The sequence below is a fragment of the Rasamsonia emersonii genome (assembly GCF_000968595.1).
Source record: "Rasamsonia emersonii CBS 393.64 chromosome Unknown ctg1118621760329, whole genome shotgun sequence".
Lineage (NCBI taxonomy): Eukaryota > Fungi > Ascomycota > Eurotiomycetes > Eurotiales > Trichocomaceae > Rasamsonia > Rasamsonia emersonii.
The window spans coordinates 15,474-41,484 of NW_013563074.1; the positions used below are offsets into that span (position 1 = coordinate 15,474).

At 49.7% G+C, this 26,011-nt stretch overlaps 10 protein-coding genes across 10 annotated transcripts; 6 read left to right on the forward strand and 4 right to left on the reverse strand.

Moving 5' to 3' along the window:
• Positions 1 to 415: 415 nt before the first annotated feature.
• On the forward strand, positions 416 to 3,940 carry T310_5812 (Isoleucine--tRNA ligase; the record flags this gene model as incomplete). Its single annotated transcript, XM_013471316.1, has 7 exons — positions 416 to 545; positions 600 to 605; positions 657 to 949; positions 1,004 to 2,151; positions 2,215 to 2,777; positions 2,818 to 2,961; positions 3,135 to 3,940. The coding sequence occupies 7 exons, from the start codon at positions 416 to 418 to the stop codon at positions 3,938 to 3,940; spliced, it is 3,090 nt and encodes a 1,029-aa protein (XP_013326770.1).
• A 979-nt stretch (positions 3,941 to 4,919) lies between these two features.
• T310_5813 (o-methyltransferase) lies at positions 4,920 to 6,368 on the forward strand (the record flags this gene model as incomplete). The annotated part of the gene is made up of 4 exons (XM_013471317.1): positions 4,920 to 5,153; positions 5,227 to 5,353; positions 5,417 to 5,998; positions 6,055 to 6,368. 4 exons carry the CDS (start codon positions 4,920 to 4,922, stop codon positions 6,366 to 6,368), a joined length of 1,257 nt encoding a protein of 418 aa, XP_013326771.1.
• A 680-nt stretch (positions 6,369 to 7,048) lies between these two features.
• Positions 7,049 to 8,653, reverse strand: T310_5814 (Cytochrome P450; the record flags this gene model as incomplete). The annotated part of the gene is made up of 5 exons (XM_013471318.1): positions 7,049 to 7,569; positions 7,625 to 8,102; positions 8,156 to 8,238; positions 8,304 to 8,538; positions 8,606 to 8,653. 5 exons carry the CDS (start codon positions 8,651 to 8,653, stop codon positions 7,049 to 7,051), a joined length of 1,365 nt encoding a protein of 454 aa, XP_013326772.1.
• A 1,332-nt stretch (positions 8,654 to 9,985) lies between these two features.
• On the forward strand, positions 9,986 to 10,539 carry T310_5815 (uncharacterized protein; the record flags this gene model as incomplete). Its single annotated transcript, XM_013471319.1, has 2 exons — positions 9,986 to 10,459; positions 10,498 to 10,539. 2 exons carry the CDS (start codon positions 9,986 to 9,988, stop codon positions 10,537 to 10,539), a joined length of 516 nt encoding a protein of 171 aa, XP_013326773.1.
• A 243-nt stretch (positions 10,540 to 10,782) lies between these two features.
• On the forward strand, positions 10,783 to 12,146 carry T310_5816 (uncharacterized protein; the record flags this gene model as incomplete). Its single annotated transcript, XM_013471320.1, has 5 exons — positions 10,783 to 10,871; positions 11,073 to 11,130; positions 11,251 to 11,331; positions 11,580 to 11,646; positions 11,788 to 12,146. The coding sequence occupies 5 exons, from the start codon at positions 10,783 to 10,785 to the stop codon at positions 12,144 to 12,146; spliced, it is 654 nt and encodes a 217-aa protein (XP_013326774.1).
• Positions 12,147 to 14,212: 2,066 nt separating this feature from the next.
• T310_5817 (uncharacterized protein) lies at positions 14,213 to 15,435 on the forward strand (the record flags this gene model as incomplete). Its single annotated transcript, XM_013471321.1, has 3 exons — positions 14,213 to 14,395; positions 14,676 to 15,099; positions 15,152 to 15,435. 3 exons carry the CDS (start codon positions 14,213 to 14,215, stop codon positions 15,433 to 15,435), a joined length of 891 nt encoding a protein of 296 aa, XP_013326775.1.
• Positions 15,436 to 17,004: 1,569 nt separating this feature from the next.
• On the reverse strand, positions 17,005 to 17,637 carry T310_5818 (Glyoxalase; the record flags this gene model as incomplete). The annotated part of the gene is made up of 2 exons (XM_013471322.1): positions 17,005 to 17,032; positions 17,129 to 17,637. The coding sequence occupies 2 exons, from the start codon at positions 17,635 to 17,637 to the stop codon at positions 17,005 to 17,007; spliced, it is 537 nt and encodes a 178-aa protein (XP_013326776.1).
• Positions 17,638 to 18,714: 1,077 nt separating this feature from the next.
• Positions 18,715 to 21,160, reverse strand: T310_5819 (Glycosyl hydrolase, family 31; the record flags this gene model as incomplete). Its single annotated transcript, XM_013471323.1, has 5 exons — positions 18,715 to 19,745; positions 19,823 to 20,045; positions 20,097 to 20,209; positions 20,272 to 20,943; positions 20,998 to 21,160. The coding sequence occupies 5 exons, from the start codon at positions 21,158 to 21,160 to the stop codon at positions 18,715 to 18,717; spliced, it is 2,202 nt and encodes a 733-aa protein (XP_013326777.1).
• Positions 21,161 to 22,002: 842 nt separating this feature from the next.
• T310_5820 (UPF0023 family protein) lies at positions 22,003 to 23,156 on the reverse strand (the record flags this gene model as incomplete). The annotated part of the gene is made up of 2 exons (XM_013471324.1): positions 22,003 to 22,961; positions 23,084 to 23,156. 2 exons carry the CDS (start codon positions 23,154 to 23,156, stop codon positions 22,003 to 22,005), a joined length of 1,032 nt encoding a protein of 343 aa, XP_013326778.1.
• Positions 23,157 to 23,898: 742 nt separating this feature from the next.
• On the forward strand, positions 23,899 to 25,576 carry T310_5821 (Carboxypeptidase C; the record flags this gene model as incomplete). The annotated part of the gene is made up of 2 exons (XM_013471325.1): positions 23,899 to 24,306; positions 24,401 to 25,576. 2 exons carry the CDS (start codon positions 23,899 to 23,901, stop codon positions 25,574 to 25,576), a joined length of 1,584 nt encoding a protein of 527 aa, XP_013326779.1.
• Positions 25,577 to 26,011: the final 435 nt, after the last annotated feature.

Consider the following 26,011-nt stretch of genomic DNA (forward strand, 5'->3'; position numbering starts at 1 on the left):
TGCCCAGTGTGGGATGCGCGTTGCGATGACTATGAATTCCGACGGGATGGATCTGCTCGACCGCGAACGGTTAGCGCCAACTCTAAGATCGGCGCCTCAGGCCGCCCCGATGCGGGGGAAGATCCCGTGACTCCGCCGGTAAGCGAGAGAGAGACACCAGCCTCATTGGCTCAGCCACATGAACCTATCACATGACCGTAATCATATGACCGCACAAATGCTTCCCCGTGAGCTCCGCCGCAGCCCTGATTTATCACCCAAACAGGTTAGCTGAGCCCGCTGAATCAGCCGCAGCCCCGCGGCTTTTGCCCCTCGTTCTTGACCGACACCGGTGACTCACATCCAGGACATAAAAAAGCCCAATTCCCCCATTGCAAGACATCTCTCGTGGCAGGAGAGCGTCGCCGTTGCAACCATGAGTTTGAACTTTCCTCAGACCGAGGAGGAGACTCTCCGCTACTGGAGGGAGATCGAGGCTTTCCAGACACAGCTGCGGCTGACCGAGAGCTGTCCAAAATTTACCTTCTACGATGGACCTCCTTTTGGTATGCTTCCGGCCCCTGTCGTGCTGAAATAGTGCTAACTCTTCTGCTTCACAGCGACTGGTATGTAACGGACTCGAGAAGAGTGTTTCCTGCATTCTCACCATTTTCCAGGACTGCCGCATTATGGCCATTTACTGGCCTCGACTGTTAAAGACATTATCCCTCGCTACTGGTCGATGAAAGGCCGACATGTCATTCGGCGGTTTGGATGGGACACCCACGGTCTCCCGATCGAATATGAGATCGACAAGAAGCATGGTATCTCGGGACGGGATGCTGTGATGCAGATGGGCATTGAAAAATACAATGAAGAATGCCGAGCGATTGTCATGAAATACGCCTCCGAGTGGCGCCAAACAATAGAGCGATTAGGTCGATGGATCGACTTTGACAATGACTACAAGGTCAGTTCCGGCCAGCTCAGACTCTAATTTGGAGCTGTCGCTAATTCATCCCAGACAATGGACCCCAGTTTCATGGAGTCTGTCTGGTGGGTGTTCAAGCAGCTGTATGACCGGGGTCAAGTGTATCGCTCCTACCAGATCATGCCATATTCAACAGCACTCTGCACCCCGCTGAGCAATTTTGAAGCGGCGCAGAACTACAAGGATGCTCAGGACCCTGCCATTGTGGTTTCCTTCCCCATCGTCGACCCTCCGGATGCTGATGCAAGCCTTCTCATCTGGACAACAACTCCTTGGACTCTTCCCTCAAACATTGCGATTTCTGCGCATCCTGATTTCGAGTACATCAAAATCAGGGACGAGAATTCTAACCAGAACTTTATCCTCCTGGAATCTGGGTTGTCGGTGCTGTACAAGGACCCGAAGAAAGCGAAGTTCAAAATCCTTGACCGGTTCCGTGGTAAAGACATGGAGGGCTGGAAGTATCAACCGATTTTCGACTACTTCGCCGATAAGTTCCAGGATTGTTTCCGTGTCATCAATGCCACATATGTTACCGCAGATGACGGTGTGGGCCTCGTGCACAATGCTCCTGCATTTGGTCAAGAGGACTTTGATGCTACAACTGAAGCTGGCATGATCAGCCAGACACGGCTACCGCCCAACCCTGTAGATGAGAAGGGCTGCTTTACTTCCGAAGTCCCTGATTTTGCGGGCTTGCATGTTAAAGATGCCGAGAAGCCCATTTTGAAACATCTGAAGGCATCCGGACGTCTCATTGTGGACAGTCAGATTACCCACTCGGTAGGATTCTGCTGGCGATCTGATACCCCACTGATCCGAAAGGCCGTGTCGGCTTGGTTCGTTAAGGTTTCCGAGTCCATCCCTCAGATGCTGTCGAACATTGAAGATACAAACTGGGTTCCTTCCTTTGTGAAGGAGAAACGGTTTGCCAACTGGATTTCAAACGCTAAGGACTGGAATGTGTCCCGGAACCGGTACTGGGGTACACCGATTCCTCTTTGGGTCAGTGATGATTACGAAGAGGTTGTGTGTGTTGGCAGCATCGCCGAGCTCAAGGAGTTGAGTGGCTACGAGGGCGATTTGACTGATATTCACCGAGACAAAGTTGACAAGATAACAATTCCTTCGAAGAAGGGCAAAGGAGTTCTCAGGAGAGTTGAAGAAGTGTTTGACTGCTGGTAAGTAGTCGCTTTTTATTTTTATTTAACTTGTCGACTAACTTGTCGCTAACTGAAATATAGGTTTGAATCCGGTAGTATGCCTTACGCATCACAGCATTTCCCGTTCAAGAACCCTGATTCCTTCCATGGATCATTATTCCCTGCCGATTTCATTTCGGAAGGGCTTGACCAGACACGTGGATGGTTCTACACACTCTTAGTTCTGGGAACCAAGCTGTTTGGTGTGTCGCCGTTCAAGAACTGCATAGTGAGCGGCATCATTCTCGCAGAGAACGGCAAGAAGATGTCAAAACGACTGAAGAACTATCCTGATCCATCAAAGATCATGGATCTTTATGGATCGGATGCATTGCGCTTGTACCTGATCAACTCTCCAGTGGTCCGTGCGGAGCCATTACGCTTCAAGGAGGCTGAAGTGAAGGAAGTGGTGACCAAAGTCCTTCTGCCTCTTTGGAATAGCTACAAGTTCTTTAGCGAGCAAGTTGCTCTGCTGAAGAAAACCGAAAACATTAGCTTTACCTTTGACCCGACACTTCGCATTGCTGAAGACGGGAATGTTATGGACCGATGGATCTTAGCGGATTGTCAGAGTCTCCTTGCATTCGTGGAGCAGGAGATGGCCGGTAAGTTATAGATATCCGCCGTGGTTATGTTATGTCGCAGCTAATGATGATCGTAAAGCATATCGCTTGTATACTGTGGTTCCACGTCTGTTACGCTTGATCGACAACCTGACGAACTGGTACATCCGCTTTAACCGAAAACGGCTCAAGGGTATTGCAGGCCTGGGCCCCAAGCCTATCCCCTGTGTGCCTTGAACACTCTCTTCGAAGTTCTCTTTACCCTTGTTCGCGCCCTTGCTCCTTTCATACCATTCCTCACCGATCACATCTATCGGCAGCTGGTCCCGTACCTCCCAGAAACATTCCTCAGTCAGTTCAAGGATACACGAAGTGTGCATTTCCTCTCATTCCCTGAAGTTAAGAGAGAGCTCTTTGACGAGAATGTTGAGAGGAGGGTTGCAAGAATGCAGAAAGTGATTGACTTAGGGCGCGCTGCCAGAGATAAGTGCGGTATTGGACTCAAGACGCCACTACGTACCCTTGTGGTGATTGCCGATGCTTCCTACCTTGAAGATGTCCAGTCGCTGGAGAGCTACGTCCGTGAAGAGCTGAATGTGCGGAATATTATCTTCACCTCTGACGAGGACAAGTACAATGTCCGTCTCCAAGCAGCGGTGGATTGGCCGACGCTTGGAAAGAAGCTCAAGAAGGATGTGCAGAAAGTCCGGAAGGCACTGCCCAGCCTTACAAATGACCAACTCCGACGGTTCTTGCAGGAGAAGACCATCACTATTGATGGAATCGAGCTCGGTGAGAGCGATCTCACCGTCAACCGAGCCTTGGGGGACGTCAAAGGCACCGCGGGCGAGAAGTGGGAAGCTAGTTCCGACAATGAGACCATTGTCTTGCTAGATTCGACTCTTTACCCTGAATTGATGGATCAGGGTCTTGCTCGTGAATTGATCAACCGCGTCCAGCGACTACGGAAGAAGGCCGGGCTGGTGCCTACGGACGATGTCAGAATGGAATACCGCATTCTGAACAACGAGGCGAACGTGGACATCAAGGGCGCGATACAGCAGAATGACGAATTGATCCGGAACGCCATTCGCGGTGATCTCACAGAGTCCGAGGCCGCGACCGCTGATGAGCAGAAACTCATCATGGAGGAGACGCAAGAAGTCAACAATGTGACGTTGCTTCTTCGACTTCTCAGATTCTAAGCTCGGCATCTATAGAAGGGAACTCTCATTAACAAGGGAGCTAGGCAAAGCCGTCGAATTGTTGACAAGAAGTCACTATAGTGAAAGAGGAGGCAGACCAGGGGCAGGACAGCTTAAGAAAGAGTAAACGAAGATGATGTAAAGATTTAGAGGCTATACTCCGTAGTAAAATGGTATTCAATGGTGGCGTTTTCGAGTCTTCCTGCAGTAAGACATGTTGATTTCGAGACAGGTGCAGCATAACACATCCTAGTAATCATTATGGCGTTACACCTGAACCAGTAATAAATGCCTTTATCCGCCAAGGCACTAACTAATGCAATACCATGTCACCCGCAGCAGAACGATCAGGGATCATGATGGCTGCAGCCTCTAATCCCGTCAATCTGCTTGCATTCTCCAGTGAAAGGGCTTGTGTGGATGCCAGCTTCCACACCTTTATACCTAGCCATAGTTATAGCCCTAGTAGGTAGGTATGCCATGTGCATATGACTACTGCATACATCACCTAGTTTACTAGTAGTAGTGAAGAAAGCGAGTTGTCCAGTGGAACACCTCCAGCTGTCAAACTCTCTCTTCCCCTCCTCCCCCTCCTTTTTGAAGCCTGTCGCTTATGGAAAAAGGCAAAAAGAAAGAGTGTGTGTAAGGCGAAGATTAAAGATTGCTAAATCAGTGCTCTGTCAAGTACTATGTCGTAGAAGGATCTGATCGATAACAATTAACTAACTCTGGAGATCAGAGTGCGTTGATTGTCCTACCTATCTACCAGCTTACTAGTTCCTATGGCAATTAGCAGAGGCTTGGGCAAGGTGCACACCTCGTCCCTCCACTCATCGTACCGCCGTCTAAAAGGAAAAATAGTTATAGTATAATCTGGCGGGATAAGAACCCCATTTCGCCCACCCCATCTCTGATTATTTCCCAATTGTCAATTTTTTTTGTACTCTGCACTTCACAGTACATGTAATTGCTCATAACAATGGCCCAGGCGGTTGCCCAGCAGAACGCAGCCATCAAGGAGCAACTGGCCCGCGTAAGCTCCCTGGTCGCGCAGTACACAACGGCCTCTGCAGCGAACGCTGGCAAGAAGACCTTGACAGTCGAGGAGCAAGGCGAGCAGAGCCGAAACCACACCGCTGTTGTGCAGGAAACCCATAAGCTGCTGCACGCCATCAAGGGCCCCGTGGACACGGTGTACTGCCACTTTGAGAATGTGAGCTGTCAATCTATCTACAGGTGATATGATAAGAGAGATCAATGATGCTGATGGATGCTTGCCTTCTTAGGCAGCTCACACTGGCGCTGTGCGAGCCCTCTTCGAGATGGGCGTCTTCCATGCCCTGCCGCAGGACGGCACGAGCAAGACGGCGGAGACGCTGGCCACGGAGTTGAACGCAGAAAAGGAATTGATCAGTGAGTCCAGTTTGTGTCAATCTGATCGTCCGCAGGGCTAATCATGTACTGTACATACAAAAGTCCGCCTCATGCGAATGGCCACCATCTGGGGCCCATTCAAAGAAGTAGGCGAGGAAGAATACGCCCAGACGCCAGACTCGCTCATCTACCTCGATCCCAAAGTTCAGAGCCTCTTCAAGCTCATGGCAGACGAGTACCTCCCCGCACAGCTGCAGTTCAGCGAATTCTTCAAGCTCAACGGCTGGGTCAGTCCGACCCAGGACACAAACAACCCTTACACCTTCGCCAACCGCACGGGAGGCAAGACCATGTGGCAGTTCATCGCCCAGTTCCCGGACCGTCTGCAGACGTTCAACGATGCCATGCGGGCCCAGTCCAGCGCCGGTTCGTGGGCTATCGCCCTCTACCCTTTCCATGAGGTTCTGAGCCGGATTGACTCCACGGACGATACCCCCCTGGTGGTCGACATCGGGGGTGGGAAGGGCCACGCTCTTTGTCGAATCAAGGAACTGTGCGGCGACGCCGTCAAGGGCCGCTTCATCCTCCAGGACAGGCAGGAAGTGGTGGACGTGATTAGCGGAGAGGAGCTTGCAGGCATTGAGAGGGAAGCTTACAACTTCTTTACGCCTCAGCCGGTCAAGGGTGCGTAGTGTCTGTACTTACCTGCATATTCATATGTACTCTCTGATGCTCCCCAGGCGCCGCGATCTACTACCTCCGCCGCGTCCTCCACGACTGGCCCGACGCCGTCTGCGTGCAAATCCTCAAAAACGTCGCCGCGGCCATCACCGACAAGACCACGCAGCGCGTCGTCATCGCGGAAGATGTCCTCCCCGAGCAAGGCGCCGACGCCGAGGCCGTGTGGCTGGATCTGGCGGTGATGGCCCTGGCGGGCACCGAGCGGACCGAGAAGCAGTGGCGCAAACTCCTCGATGACGCTGGGTTTCGGCTGGAGAGGACGTTTGTGGGGCCGGGGAGCAATTATGCTGCTGTTGAGGCGTTTTTGAAGTAGCAGCTCGTATTCAGTATAGGATGGAGGTATAGGATGTGGAGAGAGGATGTCGTGCTGAATTAACAGTAATGATCTGGATGGTCTAAGGGATTGCCAGTACTATATGAGAATGGAGTACAGCAGTAACTGAGCATTGTTGGATTTTCACTTTAGGGTTAGGGTTTCGTCTTACATGCAGTCTGCAATTATTGACCATTTTTATAGTGGTGACTGCACAAGAAATATGCTCGAAATTATAGCAAGTACCGTAGCAAAAACTATGGCTGGCCGATAACAGGGTATATACATCATGTCAGGGAATATAGTAAAAGACGTAGTGCTGGTGATGATGTTTTCCCTCACAGTCTGAAAGTAATAAGAAATATGCTGACATAGATAAAGACATAGATAATATCGACAGAGCGACAATCATTATTCCAAATATCATAACCATGCAATATCATCAATTCTCAACTCTCTTGACAGGAAGAACTCTCACATTGAGTGGCCCCTTCTGCCACAGCATGTACGTCTTCTGCTTCGCAATCCAGTCGGTGCTGTCCTGCTGCAACTCCAAGTCAAAGTTCCACAGAAAACGAGACAGGATCAGTCGCATTTCCGCGTAGGCAAGGCTGTATATAGACACTTCTGATCAGCACATCAACTCTTTTTAATTTCTTTTGAGTGTTTGAAGGGCTGACTCACTTCTTCCCCAGACAATTCCGTGGCCCGTACGAAAACGGCTGAAACGCTTTCTTGTCGTCATCCGCGAACCGTGCATCATTATCCAGCCATCTCTCCGGGATGAACGAGTTGGCGTCCCGGAAGTTGCGCTCCGAGCGATACGTCGCCCATTGGTGGACCCCGACGGACGTCTTCTCGGGTACGAATCTCCCGCAGACGATCTCTCCCGGCGCCGGCGTCGTTCGAGGGAACGTGCTCGGTACCGGCGGGTACAGGCGTAGCGACTCCTCCAGGACTGCGTGCAGATACGGCAGCTGCGCGACGCTCTGAAAGTTGATGTCCTTCTCGGTCCGGAACGAGGAGCGGATCTCGCGCTTAAGGGTTTCCAGTGCCTTCGGGTTCTTCAATAGGAGGTAGGTCGCTCCTGATAGCAGGGTAGCTGTTGTTTCGCTCCCGGCGATGATCAGGATCGAGGATGCGGCTTCGATCTCGTCTGGGGTCATCCCTTTTTCGTCATTTGCTCGGAGGATATAAGACACTGGAATCATTAGCTCATAACTGTTACAACATGATCAGCACGAGTAAGTACTTACTAAAGTCTTCACGCCCCGATCCCTGCGCCATTCTCGTTCTCGCTCGCTCACGGGCGAATCGGAACTGGTACTCTCTGCTCTCCATCAAGCTTCTAGGCAGAAACATGAAAAGCATCTCCTTCAGCGGCGACGGGAACCGGCGGGCAGCGCGGACATAGTTGGCGGCCTTGAGTGACGAGAAGATGTTTCTGATCCACCGATGCCAGATACCATCTCTCAGGCAGCCGAACGGTTCCCCGAACGCCAGGTCGCCGATGATGTCGAACGTCGCAAAGTTGTACCAACTGACCAGGTCGACAACGCCATCGTCGTCGCCGCCGTTTGGGCCAGTAGTCGCAGCAGCACGCTTGCGGAGCTGAGCGATCATGAGATCCACATATCGCGTCAGCAGGGCTTCCTGGCCTCTTAGCGCTTTCTCAGAAAAGGCGTGCGACAGAAGACGGCGCATCCGACGATGATCGTCCTGGTTGGCTATGAGCTATCAAAAAGGGAATTAGCTCTGCACCTGTCTATGAGAAAGCTCCTTCTTACAATGTTGGTGGCGCCGTTGAGTGACTTGGTGAAGAACGTCATGTCCTTCTCAAACTCTTTTGTCTTTGTACTGTTTTTGTGGCCTAGAGGGGTTAGATGAGCTTGAACATAGTTACAGAGTTGAGGAGAGTGTGTGTGAAAGACCAACCGTATATATCCCTCCATGCCTGACTGGTATTATACGACAGCTCGTTCGGCGCAATGCGCACCACCTCGCCATACTGATCATGCAGCTCTTTGATTTTGAGGTGAGACACCCCCTTCAAGTCCCAGTAGATGTGATAGAGACGCGTGGCGCGGGCCAGGAAGGGTCCTGGGTAGGAGCGCAACGGGTGCAGGTAGAGATTGTAGAGCAATTTCCCAATTGTGCCGCCAAAGACGAGCTGCAGGCATGTCAGTAGAGGACTTGAATCTTTGGGTGTCTACATATATCGAAGTTGTGGCCTGTACCAACAGCGGGAGCAATCCAGCAAAGAAACCAAAATCACTGCTGTCCATGGCGGTGGTATAGTTAAAAACTCGATTGAGCAGTTCTGTCTCCCACGTGAGGTTGGTTCTCTACACTGGCCACTCCTTTGCAAATATTAACAATGGAAGGGGTCCCAAGAACTTGGATATAATATGACGTGACCCTGTTTTATATATAGCACTTCGTGTCAACCAGACGCCGATCTGCACAACCTTAGTTAACTGTATAAAATGTATAATCCTGGAATAGTTGCATTAAGGTGAGACACATTCCGAGAGGTTCCAGCGAATCAGACGAGCCCGTAATCTCGTATATCTCGTATACGTCGGAAACAGTGTGGACTTGGTGGAGAAGCTGCTGCGCTAGTAATTGCTTTTTTTCCGGTGTTGCGGGGAAGGTCATGCTTAACCAGGATTAATTCGAGTTTTCTGCAACGTCGTTGACACTGGCCACGTATCATGTCTGTAGGCAGTGGACTGATTGGTGAGGGAAATATTATTAATGCCCGCGTGGGGTTTCATTCGGTTGATCGTCCAACGCGAGCTGTCAGCCTGTCATACTGGCAGGACGCGCTAGTCGTACTAAGCTATGCATTCCAGGTAGGAGTATATGTACTATGTACCACCTACGGAGTACTCTGTATACGGAGCAGACAAAGGAATTAACGACTGAATACTCCGTACAACCCCCATCGTATGGTTCTCTTCAACTCCACCAGGTAGATAGACCATATGAGCTGTACATACATACAACAAGAATTGACACCACACTCAGATCATCTCTAAGGCAGAATTCTGGCTTTAATATATTAGATTTAGATATTTTTAAGTATTTATTCTATACTTATATAGGGTGTTGCCTTAAGTTGCTTGCTAGATTAATCCTGACGAATTATTATTATGATCTTTCTAATATTCCTAATCGGGTAAAGGATGGGCTCTCTTGTTGGCTGCATGTGATCTGGACTAGTGCATGAGTCACGTGATTTACCCCAGCTTTGCAGAATTCGGTTGCCTAACTGGGTAGGGAGCTCTGGCCACTTCTACCCCAGACATCGTACTCCTCGATATCTGCAAGCTTCGTCTCGTACAAATCATAGGCTATTGACCTAGATTTGCTGGAGTTTCTTAGCCGCAACACTGGAGTTGCACGACATTGCCCTTTCTTTTTTTTTTTGAGGTCAACGCCGTCTGCTTCCTGTTAAGCGTTGTCCAATCTATCCTACGGGTATCGCACGCATTATCCCAGACTGGAAGTGAGGTGAACTGGTAAAACTACTGGTGAGTGAATGCTGACCAGACAATAACCAACTTAAAACAAGAAAAAAAAAGCTAATACTCAACACGAACAGTGTGTTCACAATGGGCGAAATAGGCGAATACTGGCGCGACGTCAAACAGAATCGCCGAAAGCGCAAGCGCGAGGATCCGCAACGGCGTCGATGCTGGGACTGGATCGTCTCGACAGGCACTAGCTGCCACTACGCCAAGAACCGGTCCATGTTCACGACATACCGTCGCGTGCCGCCGGGCATCGTGGACAAGCCGAAGGTGATTGGCATAGGGACGGTAGAGCTTAGGGTGCCACACAGTCCCGGCGACACGCAGCCTCCGAATGTGCTGGTCTTGAAGGACTTCCTGCACGTACCGGACGCGGTGTGCAATGGCTTCAACCCGATGTTCCTGGGCGGCCGCAGTCATTTTGGCAAGGATGTCTTGCAGACCAGGGATGATTCCGACCGGCCGACATGGTACGCCACGTTTTATCCGGGCAAGAACCTTTATCGACTGGCCATTGCCGGAATCCGCAGGGAGAGACGTATCTTGAAAAGAAAAGTACTTACATATTGAGTCTTTATCTCTCGGATGAGCAGGTTACTGCGTTGAAGCGTATAAACAGGTCGACGGAGTCGTGATTGCGTTGATATGCGCTCTAAAGTATGCTTTGACAATCTTTTTTATTTTATTTCTATTTTTATTTGTATTACTAGAGAAATTGCAGAGTGTATATTATAACAACAGCTTTTCTTAAATATCATCGCATAAAAAATCATAGCATGAAAGAAAGAAAAGAGTCCAAAATTGACCTTCCATTTCCATTACAATGGATAAATAAGCACATTAATTACATGCATGCATACACGCTCTAGTGAGGAAACATGCACAGCCTAGGCAGTATCAAGCCAAGAAAAGAGACAATCTATATACCTACCTACCTACCTACTTACCTACCTACATATCTACCTAGGTATGTATATACGTATCTATTCATGTGTAAACCTATCTAGTGTTCTTTCCTTTCCTTTTCTCAATGCCATTGGATTGTTCATCTAAAGTGATCTGGAGTCATTGATTCATTCACTCACTCTGTCCATAGATATATGTAAGGGCTAGCGCCACACAATTGTTATGCCGCTGTTTTGCCACTGAGTGACTTACCCCAGTGCAGTTTGCAGTGGGTGCTGCTATTTCTTTTTCCCCCTTCTAGACAATTACTCTCTGCACATGTATGTACAGTACAGTACAGTACACAATTCGTTTGTGTGTCTTCTTGCTTCTTTCTAGCAACATTAATTGCTATTTGTTAGCCTTGATAATATAATCTACATACATACATACATATATAGGCTTCTTCTGTTGTGTTGATGTCTGCGTTGGTCTACATATATATCTCCTTTCTGGCTCTACCTTACCAATCATGTGGAGGAGTGGGTGTTTAGAGTGTAACAGTGTTGACAGGTTCAGCTAACTGACAAACTAACTAACCTCACGGCATATGCTGAGTATAGAGTACAGCCTGAGGTTAATATAGATGTTGGTTATGCTGGACAGAACAGAAGAGAACTGAACTGAACTGACCTGAGCTAAGCTTAGATGAGATGAGATGAGATGAGCTAGACAACTGACTGACTGACTGAATAAGTATGTACAGCTACAGCTACAACTATAGCTATAGCTACAGCTACCTACTACCCATGCGTTTGTTCAAGAGCATCATAGATATAGAACCACTGGTTTACAAGGTACTATACAGTACATACATGATTAAGGTGATTGATTATGAATGGTCTATCCAACAAAATCATTTTCAAAAAAAAAAAAGGCAACTGCGCGAATTAATTGATACACTTAAATTAGTACTCTGACATACTATGTCAGACCAGGCAAGACCAGGCTAGGCTTTGGCCTGCTCAGCAGTTTCAGTTTTTCCCAAAAGAAAAGTATGGTTTTAGCTTCAGCGGTTATCAATATCATACGGAATCTGATCGATCGATGGAGGTTGCGGGGTAGATCTACGTTTGTCGATGACACTATACGGAGTACACATGTACTTGCCTTGTTTTGTTGCCTACCTACCTTCTATCCTTTTCAGCCTGTTCCTACATTACAAAACCAGCCGGCAAGGACTCCTCCAAAACTGGCTGGGACCGCGTCAAGCTCCGGACGTACAGCACAGTACCACGTCAACCTGCCTGAGACACGCGGGCATCCACCTAGATCATTGATTGACCTTATGGTCTAGAACGGGAAGACGTGGACGATAGGTGCTGGAGTGGATTTAAACCGTTGCCGTTTGTTTGTCTGTTTGTCGAGCAGCATTTTGTTTGGAGATCGAGTGGATGTTTCCTTGGGTTAGTGAGGACAACCAACTAGCTGTGTGTGACGGCTGAATAGGAGAAGAAAGAGTATTGATGGTGAAGAAATAGGGTCGCCACGGTTATACCGTACGTTCACGTTAGGAAAGGAAATGAAAGGTAGTTAAGTCAAGAAGGCTTCGTCAGGAAGACTGGGTAATAATTACTCCGAAATCATAACCTGCAACACTAACACCAGGTGAGGCATCCAATTCAGAAGGATAGATAGAGATCTCGATCTCTTCCAGGACTGTAACTGGAGTCTGCGATCCTCCTGGTATCCACTTGTCTGCAGGTTTATAACGAGTGCTGAAACAAGCCACTGCTGCCAGGCTGGACCATTAGACTCGAAGCATCATATGGGTCAGACAAGGCTGACATGCTGATACGAATTCGCTGTCTCAACTGTGTACAGTAATATCAACGTAACGATCAAGATCAGTCTGGAACATGCTGTCGAGCCATTCAAACTTCTCAACTGGTTCTCATAGTGCTACGATCACCTGACCGAAGACTGGTTCCCCGGATTTTCGGCGATAACTGCGGCTATCGAAGGTATTCTTCTTAGTCTGGGGAGGCTACAATGCCGGGGCTAGACTGGCACTGTTCCAGAAAAAGCCAAGGCTGATTCTAGCCTGCAAGAGAAGATTTTCGTCCTGCAGGGATTGTCATTGCGTTCAGCCATCTGCGTACAACTGTTGCATGAACCTTTGGTGGTGACTGGTGAGGTATTTAACAGCATGTCGGTGTGACGTTTCACTTGGGCAGCTCCTGTTTGAGTTATCCAGAAACCTCTCTGCAGCTGCCTGCCTGCATCTGTAAGGAATTGCCAAGTCGCAATACGATCAACGTGGGGGATAAATGATAATTAAAACGCGGGAGAAAAAAAAGTTTGACCCCGCAAGGCAGATGATTTCTGCGGAGGCTACAGAGTATCACTATCAGCTCCCCTGCCAAGGCTGATTTGGATCGAGAGTATCAGGCAGAATTCTAACACGAATCAAGGCGTCGATGGAATTGACTGCCATTCCTGCCCAAAGTGATTGCCCCTGCCGTGCCTCGGTGCTCACTGCTCGCGTGCCCAGTACCCACCGCTTTGGAGTAGTCACCTGCACAGAGATGAAGCTGAAGTTCTTCTGTGAATCGCCCTGCAGACAAGTCATAGCAGTTCGTAAGTGGCTGCTCGGAGATGCTCCGTTGAGGCCACGCTGCAGAGACTGGCTGGTCGGAGTTAGCGTCCGCCGTGCTGTACCTACCTGGGTAGGTAGGCGCTTTCTCTTTAAAAAAAAATATTAATCAAAATAAAATAAATAAAATAATCAAAATAATCAAACACAAAAAACGCCACAGTTCCATGGACGGTAAGGTGGATGGCTACGGAGTATTATTGTTCTCCCATCTTCCCCGGCGCTTCTGTGGAGAAGGCCTTACCGACTCCGAGCCATTCCCGGACCATCCGGAAAATTCCTCTTCCAGCAGAGGGCATAAATACCACGACAGACCAATCCATCGAATAGAATCATCTACCGAGATATATACTCCGTATTCGTCCTCGTATTCTGCTGCATGTCCATCGACCAGCAGCGGAAAATCGATGAGGCGAGCACGTTCGGTCGGCAGTGACGTAGCAGCCCGAAGAGGAAAGAAACCGGAAGGGCGGTGCCGAGTGGGGAGGCTCTTGCCCGTTTTGCGGTGGCGGCCTCCCGGCGAAGTCAAAGGCGAAGACGACGCGACGAGCGGGCCGGACATCTCACGATGATTGCTTGCGATGGACGCCGGCTTACCGTTTCCACCCGATGCGCACACCGGCGCCCGTTTAGGAGGCAGAGTGACACAAACGAGGCGATAAGAATGAGCATGATAATCTGGGCAGGAATGCTCCGCCGAAAATGTCTGCAATTGGCATCATTCTTGCCCGTCAGTGGCACGGTGGTGGTGGCAGCATCCTGAAGACATGGATGTGCTGCACGAGATCCCGTGGTGCGCTATTTATCTCGAGACAGACAATGCAATTGTAGGTATGCAGCGTTTCCTTGCGTCGACGCACTGTCCACGATTTTCCGGGGATCTGGGGGCAGAAGGATCAAGTATGCGCAGACAACTCAGTTCATCCACCCAGAATCAGGCGTCCTGCGTAGTAAGTCGATCTGAAGGGTCATATGGGCCGGGGCGTAGCGTCCCACGGGTCGAGGAAGGAGCGGCCAGCGTCATCGCCCTCCACGCCTTCCCCGGCATCGCCGCATTGGGCGGGCGGCTGTCTCGGACTCCCCCGTGCCTGCCGTATTTGACGACGCGGCCTCCCCCTCCACCCTCTCCATTGCTCCTTCCCATTGTGTCCGCTGTGTGCTGTGCTCCTTCCGCAACCACCTCTCCGCTCCTTCCTTCCTGTGTCTGCCGCCAAACGATGGTCACATCAGCTGGCGTCAGCTTATCTCGCCTTCCCGCTTCGTGCTCGCTCGTCCTCTCCCTGCTGCTTCGCCGCTGTCCGCTCCTATAGCCGCCTCGACTTGCTGTCCTTCGCCATGACCTTCCGAGATCGCGTCCGGAAGGTCTTTCGCCGTTCCTCCTCCGCTAAGGAGAGCAGCAATGGCAAGCCCAAGGTCGAGTACTACCGACGCGGCGAGGTCCCCCGCTCCAAGTATCGCGGGCCTGTCGATCCCGAACACCGGCGCCAATTGTACGCCTGGAACTTTGCTGCTGCCACAGTCGACCGTCGTCGTTCCTTCGATCTGGACCTGTCGCCGTGCACCAGTATTCCCGACAACGGGCGCAGCACCGAGGAGGAGGTGACGGAGACCGAGCCCGAGGTCGAGAGGCGACGGCTGAGTGTGCCTGGAGGAGGTACGATCTGACGGCTGTTGTGGTGTGCATGTACATCGACTGACTCGTGCAGGTGCTATTACTGTCTCCCACCACGAGGTGGCTCCCTCGAGATCTGTCGACGCGGTGTCGCAATCCTCCACGGCGGTCGCCTCGGATAGCTACGGCTCGTCGGTACTGACCTTGAAAGAGAGCTCAGATTGGCCCCTGACCAAGAAAGACGGGCTGAAGTCGCTGAAGGAGGCGCTGTGGTATACCTCGCCCATCAGGCGGCGGACATCGGCTCCTGAGAAACAGCTGCCGTTTGCACCGGAGGACCTGAGCCGCGCGTTGAACGCCGTCCAGATCTGTTCGTAATCGTCGGGTGCGATGATTACAGTCTTCCGTTCTAGTTAGTATTCAGGAGGATACGCCATTCTCCATTTTTACTTTTTTTAGTGGGCCTCCTTTTTCTGTATCGCATACTCTCTTTAACTCTTATTTCTACCTGAAACGGAATCTTACAAACCGAGTGATGACCTCGGAAGAAAGCGAGATTGCGAGCGCATTTCGACATGGTTGTTTGCATGGGGGAACGGCGTTTGCGGTTTGTGGCTGTGGGCATGGTCTCGTTGCATTGAGCATAGAGTGGGCTTTATGCTGGATAGATCGATAGATCAGATTGATCTGCATGTCGCATCTATCATGTATATAGAATGTAGATTGAATGTAAACAAAGTAAAGACGGAGTAACTAAACCTTTCTAACCTACGTTAGTACGACAGATAGTACCAGGTATCAGTTACTATTTCTATTATAGATCTCACCTGGTTAAGCCGGTATATAACTAGGTATAGGATTCTACTAATGATTTTATAGACCTTATAAATTAACTCCTAACCTTTATAATTTAAGACCAACACCAAACTGTCGCTCCTTTTCCTTCATCAACCACTCCTTCAAGTCAAACGCTCCATCCTTAAGAAGTGCCTTATCTGCATTCCAGATGAAGGTATTCCCCAAAACTTTAGAGCCACCCTCGAATCTTATCAGGCAAGCTCGAATCCTGTACATGTCGTGGGGAGGAGGGCGTGATGGGGGGGGGGGGGGATATTTTCGCTCTTTTTTTTTCCCCCTTTTCTTTTTCTGCCTTCTATGATTGAATTGAATTAGGGAAGAGAGGGTTGCTTTTCAAGGTAGTACTTACTTACGGAGTACACTTGTGCTAAGTAAGTAATATGATGGAAATTTCGTAGTTTCAAAAATAAAGACCAGAGTGGAGTGGTACTCGTAGTAGTCTTGCAAAGAGGAAAATTAAGAGTTCTCCGGAGGACTCGCACAGGCAGGAAAATATTTCTATGAATTGTGTGTCATTATTGAATGTTGAGGCTAAGGCAGTCATGCACATATGAATTCCACCCTACCTATCAGGCCAGCTACTTACTGCATCGCACCAGTAGGGAAGTGTTCATTATTAACTACCGCCTACCTAGTATATTTAAAAGGCCTCCCTTTACTCAAGGGCAACTTAGAGAATACAACCTACCTAACTATCGACTAAGAACTCCTACCTCCAAGAACGTGTTATCCTTGATTTCTCTTCCCAATTTCTCGTGTTTTTGGTCCTAGTAACCTTTCCTTTTTTTTTTGGAATCTCCGCAATCGCTAAGTCAGCACCGCTCAGATTAGTAATCAACCACCAATTCGTTCGACATGATGAGTCCCATGATGATATATGTCTGTCTTACCTATACGGAAGTATGTTTTTATTATTTATTACATCCTGTTCGAGCTGATACTATACTATCTGGAATATAATTTAATTCCCATAGACATGAGCTAAGCTCAGTAACTCTATCTCTTCTCTTTTACTCTCAAGTCGAGTCGTTTATTGGTTCGTATGTACTGTACAGTACCAATCGTTCGTTACCTATCTCATAATCCCTTCTAAGATATACTACATGTCTTTAAGAACCTAGCTAGGTATTATTATTATCCTCCAGTAAAAATATTTAATATTGCTTCGCTGCGCTACGCTCCGCAAATATTATTATTCTATCTGTCTACCTACTGATTCACCCACCCCCTCTGACTGAGCACCACCCGATACCCATCCGGATCCGCAACCGTCACCCCCCACTGCTCCCAGTACGGATTACGTGCCGTCACCCGCGTCCCGTCCGCCTCGACGAGCCGCTTGATGACGACGGGGTCGATTTCGCCGTCGACGTAAAGGACGAGGAGGTCTTCTTCTGTTGGGGTGGGTTTAATTTCGTTGTCGGTGTTGACGTTCACAAGTTCAAGATGCCATGCTGCTCCGGGGAAGCCGAGCATGAGTAGTTCATTCTCTTCATCCTCATTATTATCATTGTGGTTGTGGCGGTGGTGGTTGTGTTTCTTCCGAAATAGCACCTTCAGCCCTAACCCCTCTACGTAGAACCGTTCTGCTGCGACAAGGTCACGGCTTGGTCGCGCCAGGCGCAGATGGCTTGTTGCCGAGGGGTGTTTTCCGGTGTGGTCTTTTTGTGCGAGGGGGTGGGGTGGGTATTGCGCAGGAGTAGCAGGAGGAGTTGTGGACATGATGATGGAAACTGGAACAATAAGAAAAAAAGGAGTAAAAGGAGTAATGTTTTTAATAGAGGTAGGTATATACATGTGTTTGTATGTGTATGCTCTACAATAAAAGCATTCAGTGTTTTTATATATATATGCCTAGATAGGAGGCATATACGTTAATCCTCTAGAGAAAGAAAAGCTATGAACCTAGATCTAGACCCCTCGATATATAATACATAATAAACTTGATTAGAAATGTTGACAGAGAAAAGAAGTGGCTTGAGCAGTAATTAACCTAGTTTTTAAATTTTCTCTTTCCTGGAATAGTAAGAATGGAGTCTGTGCTCTATGCTCTGTGCTGTTAATGTCTGTGTGTCTGTGTGTTTATTTGCCCCGCATGGGAAGGGAGGTAGGGTCCTCGTATTCTCTTTCTATTATTATTATTCATTTTCTCTGCCAAGTACCAGTAATCAATAGCAATTTTAATTATAGTTATAGCGACTGACTGACTGACTGACTGACTATTTCTTTCTTCTTCTGGTCCCGTAGTAATAATAGTCTTAATTATTATCCACCTTCTTCTCATTTACTACTAGGTACTCACTTACTACCGACTCTCTAATCTAATCTAGTTATAATTAAGAGAAATTATATATATTTCAGGTATATAGATTAGATGGCATGGATGTGCAGAATTGGTGCTTCTTTTTATGTAGTACCTACCTAATAGGTAGGATAGATAGATCAATGGGCTTTTTCAGAAGTCCTATTATATGTGTACTGTACTGTGCTCTACAGTATGTACTGTACATGTATCTATCTTTGACGTAGTCCATGTAGTCAGTGTAGGAAGAGGTAAGCAAAAAAAAAAACAAAAAAAAGCTGAAAATCAAAATTACAGAGCTATAATATTATATAGTGTCCTGAGAATTACTTACTAGATAGAAAGTATATTTTTAGCAAGAGGTTGCAGTTTCTTACTACAGGGTGAGTCAACTGATGTATGTACTTAACTTAAGCTTAGGAACAATATTTACTGATTTCTAGCTCCCTTAATTAACTACAATAAAATAATCATATTATATCCTCTGCAGATGCGGATTAAAACAAAGTCTCGACATTCCCAAACCAGGCCTTCCCCCCATTTCGATCCAACCGACTCGTCAACGGCCCACCCTTGGTGTAGACCGTCAAATTTCCATCAACACCCAGCTCGCCGTAGCTGACTTCGACAGACGAAGTCTTGCGATCGGTGACCATGGTGATCGGGACAGCCTTCTTCACATCCGGGTTGTAGTACTGGAAGCTACTGCTGGGCACATCGAAGCTCGGATACACCTCGATGTTGAGGCTGGGCGTCCAGTCCTTGGTCCACTTGTTGTTCCCCTGCACCACGTCCCCTCGCGGGATGATCGCGCCGGCTTTGACGAAGACGGGCTGGTACTCCAGCTCCAACGACACGTCCGCCGTCGACCCGCCCTCGTGTACCTCCGTCTTGTTGTAGTACTCCAGGTAGCGAGTCCCCCTGGGGAAGTAGACTTGTCGACTCCCGCCGCTTTCCACGATGGGCGCAACGAGGAATTGCTCGCCGAAGAAATACTCGTCTGCGATGGTATATGTGGAGGGATCGTCGGGGTGTTCGAGGAACAAGGCCCGGATGATGGACACACCCGTCTGCGTGGCCTGGTACGTGTAGCTGCGGATAAAGGGGATCAGATCGTGGTGGAGGTTTGCCGTCTGCTTGTAGATGTCGAGCATTCGAGACGTATACGGCGGATACCAGGGCGTGTGCCCCGTCCCCATGAGGAGAACGTATTCCGGCGTGAACGCCGAGTGGTGCATCCACCGCGCCCAGAGCTCCTCCGTGGGCTTATCTCCCTGGCGAACATAGCCGCCTGTGTCGCTGGTCCAGTGGGAGAAGCCAATGAGCCCGGCGCGGATCGCGCTTGCGACGGTGTACGACAGACCCTGGAAGTCGGAATGGGAATCCCCGTTCCAGACGGTCGTGTAGGACCGGACTTTGTCGAAGGCGCTGCGGGCAAAGTTGTGGAAGCCGTTCTCGCCCCATTTCTCGACCATGCTTTCGTAGCAGAGCTTCTTGAAGAGCTCGTCTTGGATGTTTTGCTCGTATTCTAGTTTTGTCAGCATGTCGAATCTTCTTAACAATGAACGAAAAAATACTGCTGCTGCTGCTGCTGCTGCTACTAACCTGGCATCTCACCCTCCTCACCACGATCAATCTTATACCCCTTGACACCAATCGAAGTAAAGTACTTCAGTTTCTGCTTAAAAAAGTCATAGGCCTCTGGAATCGACAGGTTCAGGGCTGGCCCTAGGAATTGGATGGGGTCAATTCCGGGAAATAGCCATCCATTCGCAACGGAGACGTTGTACAGTTCTGTGTCGTAAAAGGCGCGGTTTGCCACCCAGACCTGAAGTCAATCAGCATGATATTATTTATTACACAGGTGGAGATGACTGACCTGAAAATCAAACCCCCATTGCGTGAGGTTGTTCACCAACCGCTCCGGGTCGGGATAGTACTTGGGATCAAAATCGAAGTTGCCCCATGAATTATTTCCCGTGCCATACGGTCCTAACAAAAACATTACCAAAATCAGTAACTCCTGTCCTGCAGGGTTGGTGTAGAATACCTACGATCAGCAAATATGGCGTGTGCATGAATCTGGTTGTAGTACAGATGGTCCACGACATCGTAGTAATTCTGCTCCGCATTGGTGACATATCCATGGAAATCCTCCTCAAAGTCATCCGAGTACAGCGTCGGCCCATACGCAGAATCCGGCGGCATGATGCTGCGAGCTGACAGGCCGGTGTAGTCCTGGATAATCGACTTGAAGTCGTTCTCCGCCGTCGGCGTGATCACATAGTATGTCAGCGTGCTCGTGTTGAACACAAACTGAGCGGAACCCGAACCGGAACCACCGCCGGGAGAAGAACTGCTGAATGAGAAGGATCCCATGTCCGGCGTGTCGATGTAGACGCCATAGCCCGCGGTGCTGAAGAAGAACGGTGCGCGCGCATTGTCCCAGTTTATTCCGGCGGAATTGCCAACGCCCTTGATCTCGAATGTGATGTTGCTGTTGATTATCGCATTGTTCCACGGATACTCCCAGACGCCGTAGAAGTGGTTGTCAGGGCTATTGGTGACGCGGCCGCCGACGAAAGGCTTGCTGGACTTGACCGTCACCTTGGCGATGCTTGGGCTGAGGCATTCCCAGGAGACGGTGCCTGTATTATTGTTATTATTACCGGATATCTTTCCATCATTGTCGATATCGACTGTGGTGAGAGTGGTGTTGTCGTTGCCTATGAAAACAGAAAACTCAGTATGTTGGTTCTACGGCTTGAATTGGTGCTTACCTAACAAGACGACGTTTTGAACCGGCTGCTTTCCATCCCATGATCGTGTCTGAAAAGTCAGCGGGTTTTTGTTGGCCACCGTCAGAGGGCAATTATAATTATTCATAGACGCCAGGCCTGTTCGGAACAGAGCCAGGCTGGCAATGATACTTGGCCAATGCATGTGTAGCGGAGTATGGAGGTATAATTAAAACGATACTCTTCGAGTTGATACAGATAATCCATCCGGAGTTGTGATGTTTGTACACGATTTATACTCATCGGCATTACCCCATGGGGGGAGGCCCTGCATTTCATTACCCTATTCGGATATCCTCCAAAGCAGCGATGGAATAGTATAAGTCTCCCCGCAAGCCAAGCCTACGAATAAAATCAATATAATTCCAGACTCTGTTCTAATTTTCCCACCAACCGGAGCGTTTTGTTTGTTCAGCCCTGTCGATCAACACCAGGATTCTAGTTCCCCAACACCTGCGCCACTTACAGACACACGGGATTTGCCAAGAATGCGGGGTCCTCGCTGCAGAAATTGAATTCATTACTGTCAAAGTCAATTACAATTTTGGCATGGCTGTATTGTACCTAAGTATTCTATTCTTATGAATCACAGTCTATTGTTATTATTATTCGTGGATGATTCAAATCCCCGAGGCATCTCTATAATAATAGCAGCCCGCTACCATAACTTTATTAAGGCTTGGGACAATGATGCAGTGACATCTTTATCTCCGAAGAATACTTACTAGATGTTAACTATCTACTTACCTGGTTTTATGTATACTTAGCTAAGCAAGGCCAGTTTATTTTGTACCAACTTGGCCTTGGTAGTCGACAGTGTGCCCGTAGATTTTTGCTCGGTAGGTAGGTTGATAGGCAAGTCATTCTTGGTTTCGTACTAAAAATACTATTCTATTCATTCTCAAATTATTTCTGGGTATAAATAACATAAACGCCAAACGCCAAAGTCCATACAGAATAAGAACAGTATTTACAAAGTCGTCATACCTAATCTTCATGCGTCACCGCCATATCCAGTACTTCGACTCTCCCCCGTCCCCGCGTCTCTCCTCCAACAAACTCGCCGAGCCCCTTGAACGCGCCGGGCTCGGCGAAGCCAATGACCTCCCACTCGTCGCCCATGACGTCCTCCGACTCGACAGACTCGATATAACTCAGGATCTTCTCCTTGACCGTGGCTGGCGCTTTGGGCGCCTGCTCTTGCTCTTGCTCCGGTCCTTCTTCGGAATCAGAGTCTTGCTGCTGCTTTTTGGATTTGCCCTTTCCGCCCTTCTTGTTGTTGGATTTCCCTGCTCCGCCGGATGAGTCCTTGTTCGATGCCGCTGAGGCTGCCCCAGCCTTGACCGACTGCTTCAGCAACGGCACCGGACACGTCACCCGCAGTCGCATTCGTGCCCGCATCACGGGGATGGGCTGCCATGCGATCAGGGCCTTCATCGCCTCCAGGGCCTGGCTCTTGGCCGACTTGGTCGTCGAGAAGCCCTTCCAGAGAGGCTTTCGTTGTTGCTGCTGTTGTGGCTGCTGCTCCCCGTTCTCTGCCGGCTCCGTGGGAGTATCCGCCCCTCTCTCGTGACGTCCGCTCTCCACCGCCAGCTGATTCAGCGCCTTCTCGATCATGCCCGGCGGATAGACGCGTTTGGTGGCAGGATCGACGAGTCTTGCCGATACGATGTCGACCACTTCCTTCTCGACCCGCTCGAGGATCTCCTTCCGCTCACGCTCGCCTACCTGGACTTCGCCCTTGCGCAGAATTTCCTGGATGATCTCGTCCATAGGGACATCGGGCCCAAACGCCTTGGCCAACTCGGCGGCAGGGGCGGTCTGGGCCTTGGACACGGACAGAAACACGGTGTGAACCTGGAGGACATTGTCCAGGTCCTTTTCTGCACCGGACCGGTATTCCAGCAGCTTGTTCTTGTAGCATGCGAGCTCAAATCGCTTTTTGCCTGTGCAACTCTCTCCATGTTAGCGGGGTGTGGCGGGGTACGAGGGCACCGCAGGGTAGAGGGACACAACACAAAGACGCGATGGCAGAACATCATAAATTAATTATCGCAACAAGTCATACCCTTTTTTAATCGCACGATGGACACATTTGTGAATTTGATCTGGTTGGAGGGCGTTTTTATGCCGACGGGCATCTTTGCGGAGTGGGATGCCCTGATTAGATAGCGATGAAACCGTCAAGTCTTCCCCAGCTGCAGAAGAACAGTTTCAGTGGCCGGCAGGCAAAAAATAGTAAATATACACCGGATTTGGTATTATCAAGGAAGAACCGCACTGTACTGCCCTGTTATTGGTATGTCGAAAATATCGGCAGAATGTTTTGTATGACGCTTATCCGCTGAGCGGGGCCGTGCGCGGCAGAGGATGACTCAGCAAGCATGTGAGCCTGATTTCAGCCTGATTCTGAGCCTGATTCCTGAGGCGGCAATCATGGGAGCCCGAGAGCCTGATAGGCTGATAGCGATAGCAGCGCGCTAGTCCTGATGCGGAGCTGGGTCATGTGCCGCCAGAGCAATTGCGTTTGGCGTTCCTTGGGAGTCCGATAGCCTGCCTCGTCTGGTTGGCTCCCGGCATATCATCCGTCCCGCTAGGCAGTCGCTTCGTCACCGCTGCCATCTCTGCTCCCTACTGTTTCATCCCAGACCGACTCTCATCTTCATCGGTCTCTCTGGAGGCTGGTCTCCGGCTGATATTCTTATTTATCGACGTGACGTCCGCATCCCGTCCTCTCCAGTTGTGTACGGCGTACTAGGTATGTATATCTATCGTCAACCTCGACTGCGACGTCATCGACTCTGATAGCAGATAGCTGACCCCGTCTAGAGTACTATTGCCTGAACGACCTTCTACCATCTCCATTGCCATCTAAACTCCACCATGAGAGTTCTCCCTGCGACGCTCCTGATCGGAGCGGCAGCTGCGGCCGCACCTCCGGCTCAGCAGGTCCTCGACCTGCCCACGCAGGGCGCCGACGCCATCTCCAAGCCGCTCCATCATCTCAAGGAGCATCTGAAGACGCTCACCGATGATGCTCGTAGTCTCTGGGAGGAGGTATCCAATATCTTCCCCGGCGCAATGGAGAGCGTTTCGGTCTTCTCCTTGCCCAAGAAGCACACCCGTCGCCCGGACTCGCACTGGGACCACATCGTTCGTGGTTCGGACGTCCAGAGCATCTGGGTTACCGGTGCCAACGGAGAAAAGGAGCGTGAAGTGGATGGGAAGCTGGAGACGTACGACCTGAGGGTCAAGAAGGTCGACCCCAGCTCCCTGGGTGTTGATCCCAACGTCAAGCAATACAGTGGATACTTGGACGACAATGAGAACGACAAGCACCTGTTCTACTGTAAGGATACTCCTACTGCTCTGATGACGTATCGAGGTAATTAATTTTATTCCAGGGTTCTTTGAATCTCGAAATGACCCGAAGAATGACCCCGTCGTCCTCTGGCTGAATGGTGGCCCGGGATGCTCGTCCCTCACGGGCTTGTTCCTGGAGCTTGGCCCTAGCTCCGTTGATGAGAATCTGCAGCTCCATTACAACCCATACTCGTGGAACTCCAACGCGTCGGTGATCTTCCTGGACCAGCCGGTCAATGTCGGCTACTCGTACAGCGGGTCCTCCGTCAGCGACACCGTGGCTGCCGGCAAGGATGTCTACGCCCTGCTCACTCTTTTCTTCAAGCAATTCCCCGAATATGCCACGCAGGACTTCCACATTGCTGGAGAGTCCTACGCTGGCCACTACATTCCTGTATTCGCCTCGGAGATCCTCTCCCACAGGAAGCGAAACATCAATCTTAAGTCGGTCCTGATCGGCAACGGTCTCACCGATGGCCACACCCAGTATGCCTACTTCCGGCCCATGGCCTGTGGAGAGGGTGGTTACCCGGCTGTCTTGGACGAGAGCTCGTGCCGCTCCATGGACAACGCCCTGCCTCGCTGCCAGTCCATGATCCAGAGTTGCTACGACACCGAGAGCACCTGGGTCTGTGTCCCTGCGGCCATCTACTGCAACAACGCCATGCTGGCTCCCTACCAGCGCACCGGCCAGAACGTTTACGACGTGCGCGGCAAGTGCGAGGACAGCAGCAACCTGTGCTACAAGGCCCTGGGCTACACCAGCGAGTACCTCAACCAGCCGGAGGTGATCAAGGCGCTTGGTGCTGAAGTCGACAGCTACGACTCGTGCAACTTCGACATCAACCGGAACTTCCTCTTCCACGGCGACTGGATGAAGCCGTTCCACCGCGTGGTCCCCGGCCTGCTGGAGCAGATACCCGTCCTGATCTACGCGGGTGATGCGGACTTCATCTGCAACTGGCTCGGCAACAAGGCATGGACGGAGGACCCTGGAGTGGCACGGGCGGAAGGAATTCGCGTCGACGGAGCTGGAGGATCTCGTGATCGTCAACAACGAGCACCAGGGCAAGAAGATTGGACAGGTGAAGTCCTCGGGCAACTTCACCTTCATGCGGATCTACGGAGGAGGCCACATGGTGCCGATGGACCAGCCCGAGGCGAGTCTCGAGTTCTTCAACCGCTGGCTCGGAGGTGAATGGTTTGCTCACTGAGGAGTATATCATTGTTTTTTGGCTTGTTTGTCTTTGGTTTATTCTGTTTGACGACGTCTGAATCTTACATCCCATATTATTATATGAAGAGAACCACACAATCAACCCTGTTCAACTGCTTACCCTTACCATCGAGGTTTGCTTGTTCTTTTGGCCTGATTGATTAGGAACAGAAGTGATGATGAGTTGAACTTGAATATAGAAATTGACTTTTCTGTTCTCGTTCTTATCTTAGATTAATGTACCTCGCGTTCTAGCATGAATCAGTGTCTATGTTTTTTCAAGCACTTCGTACCTACGTATACTGTCAGCTTCATAAATGGTTAGGACTTATAAGACATTAGCATTTCTCATTCATTTTCGAAGGAAAAAAAAGAAATTGTTGGTATGTTTCATTGGTATTCATTCTTTATTTTTGT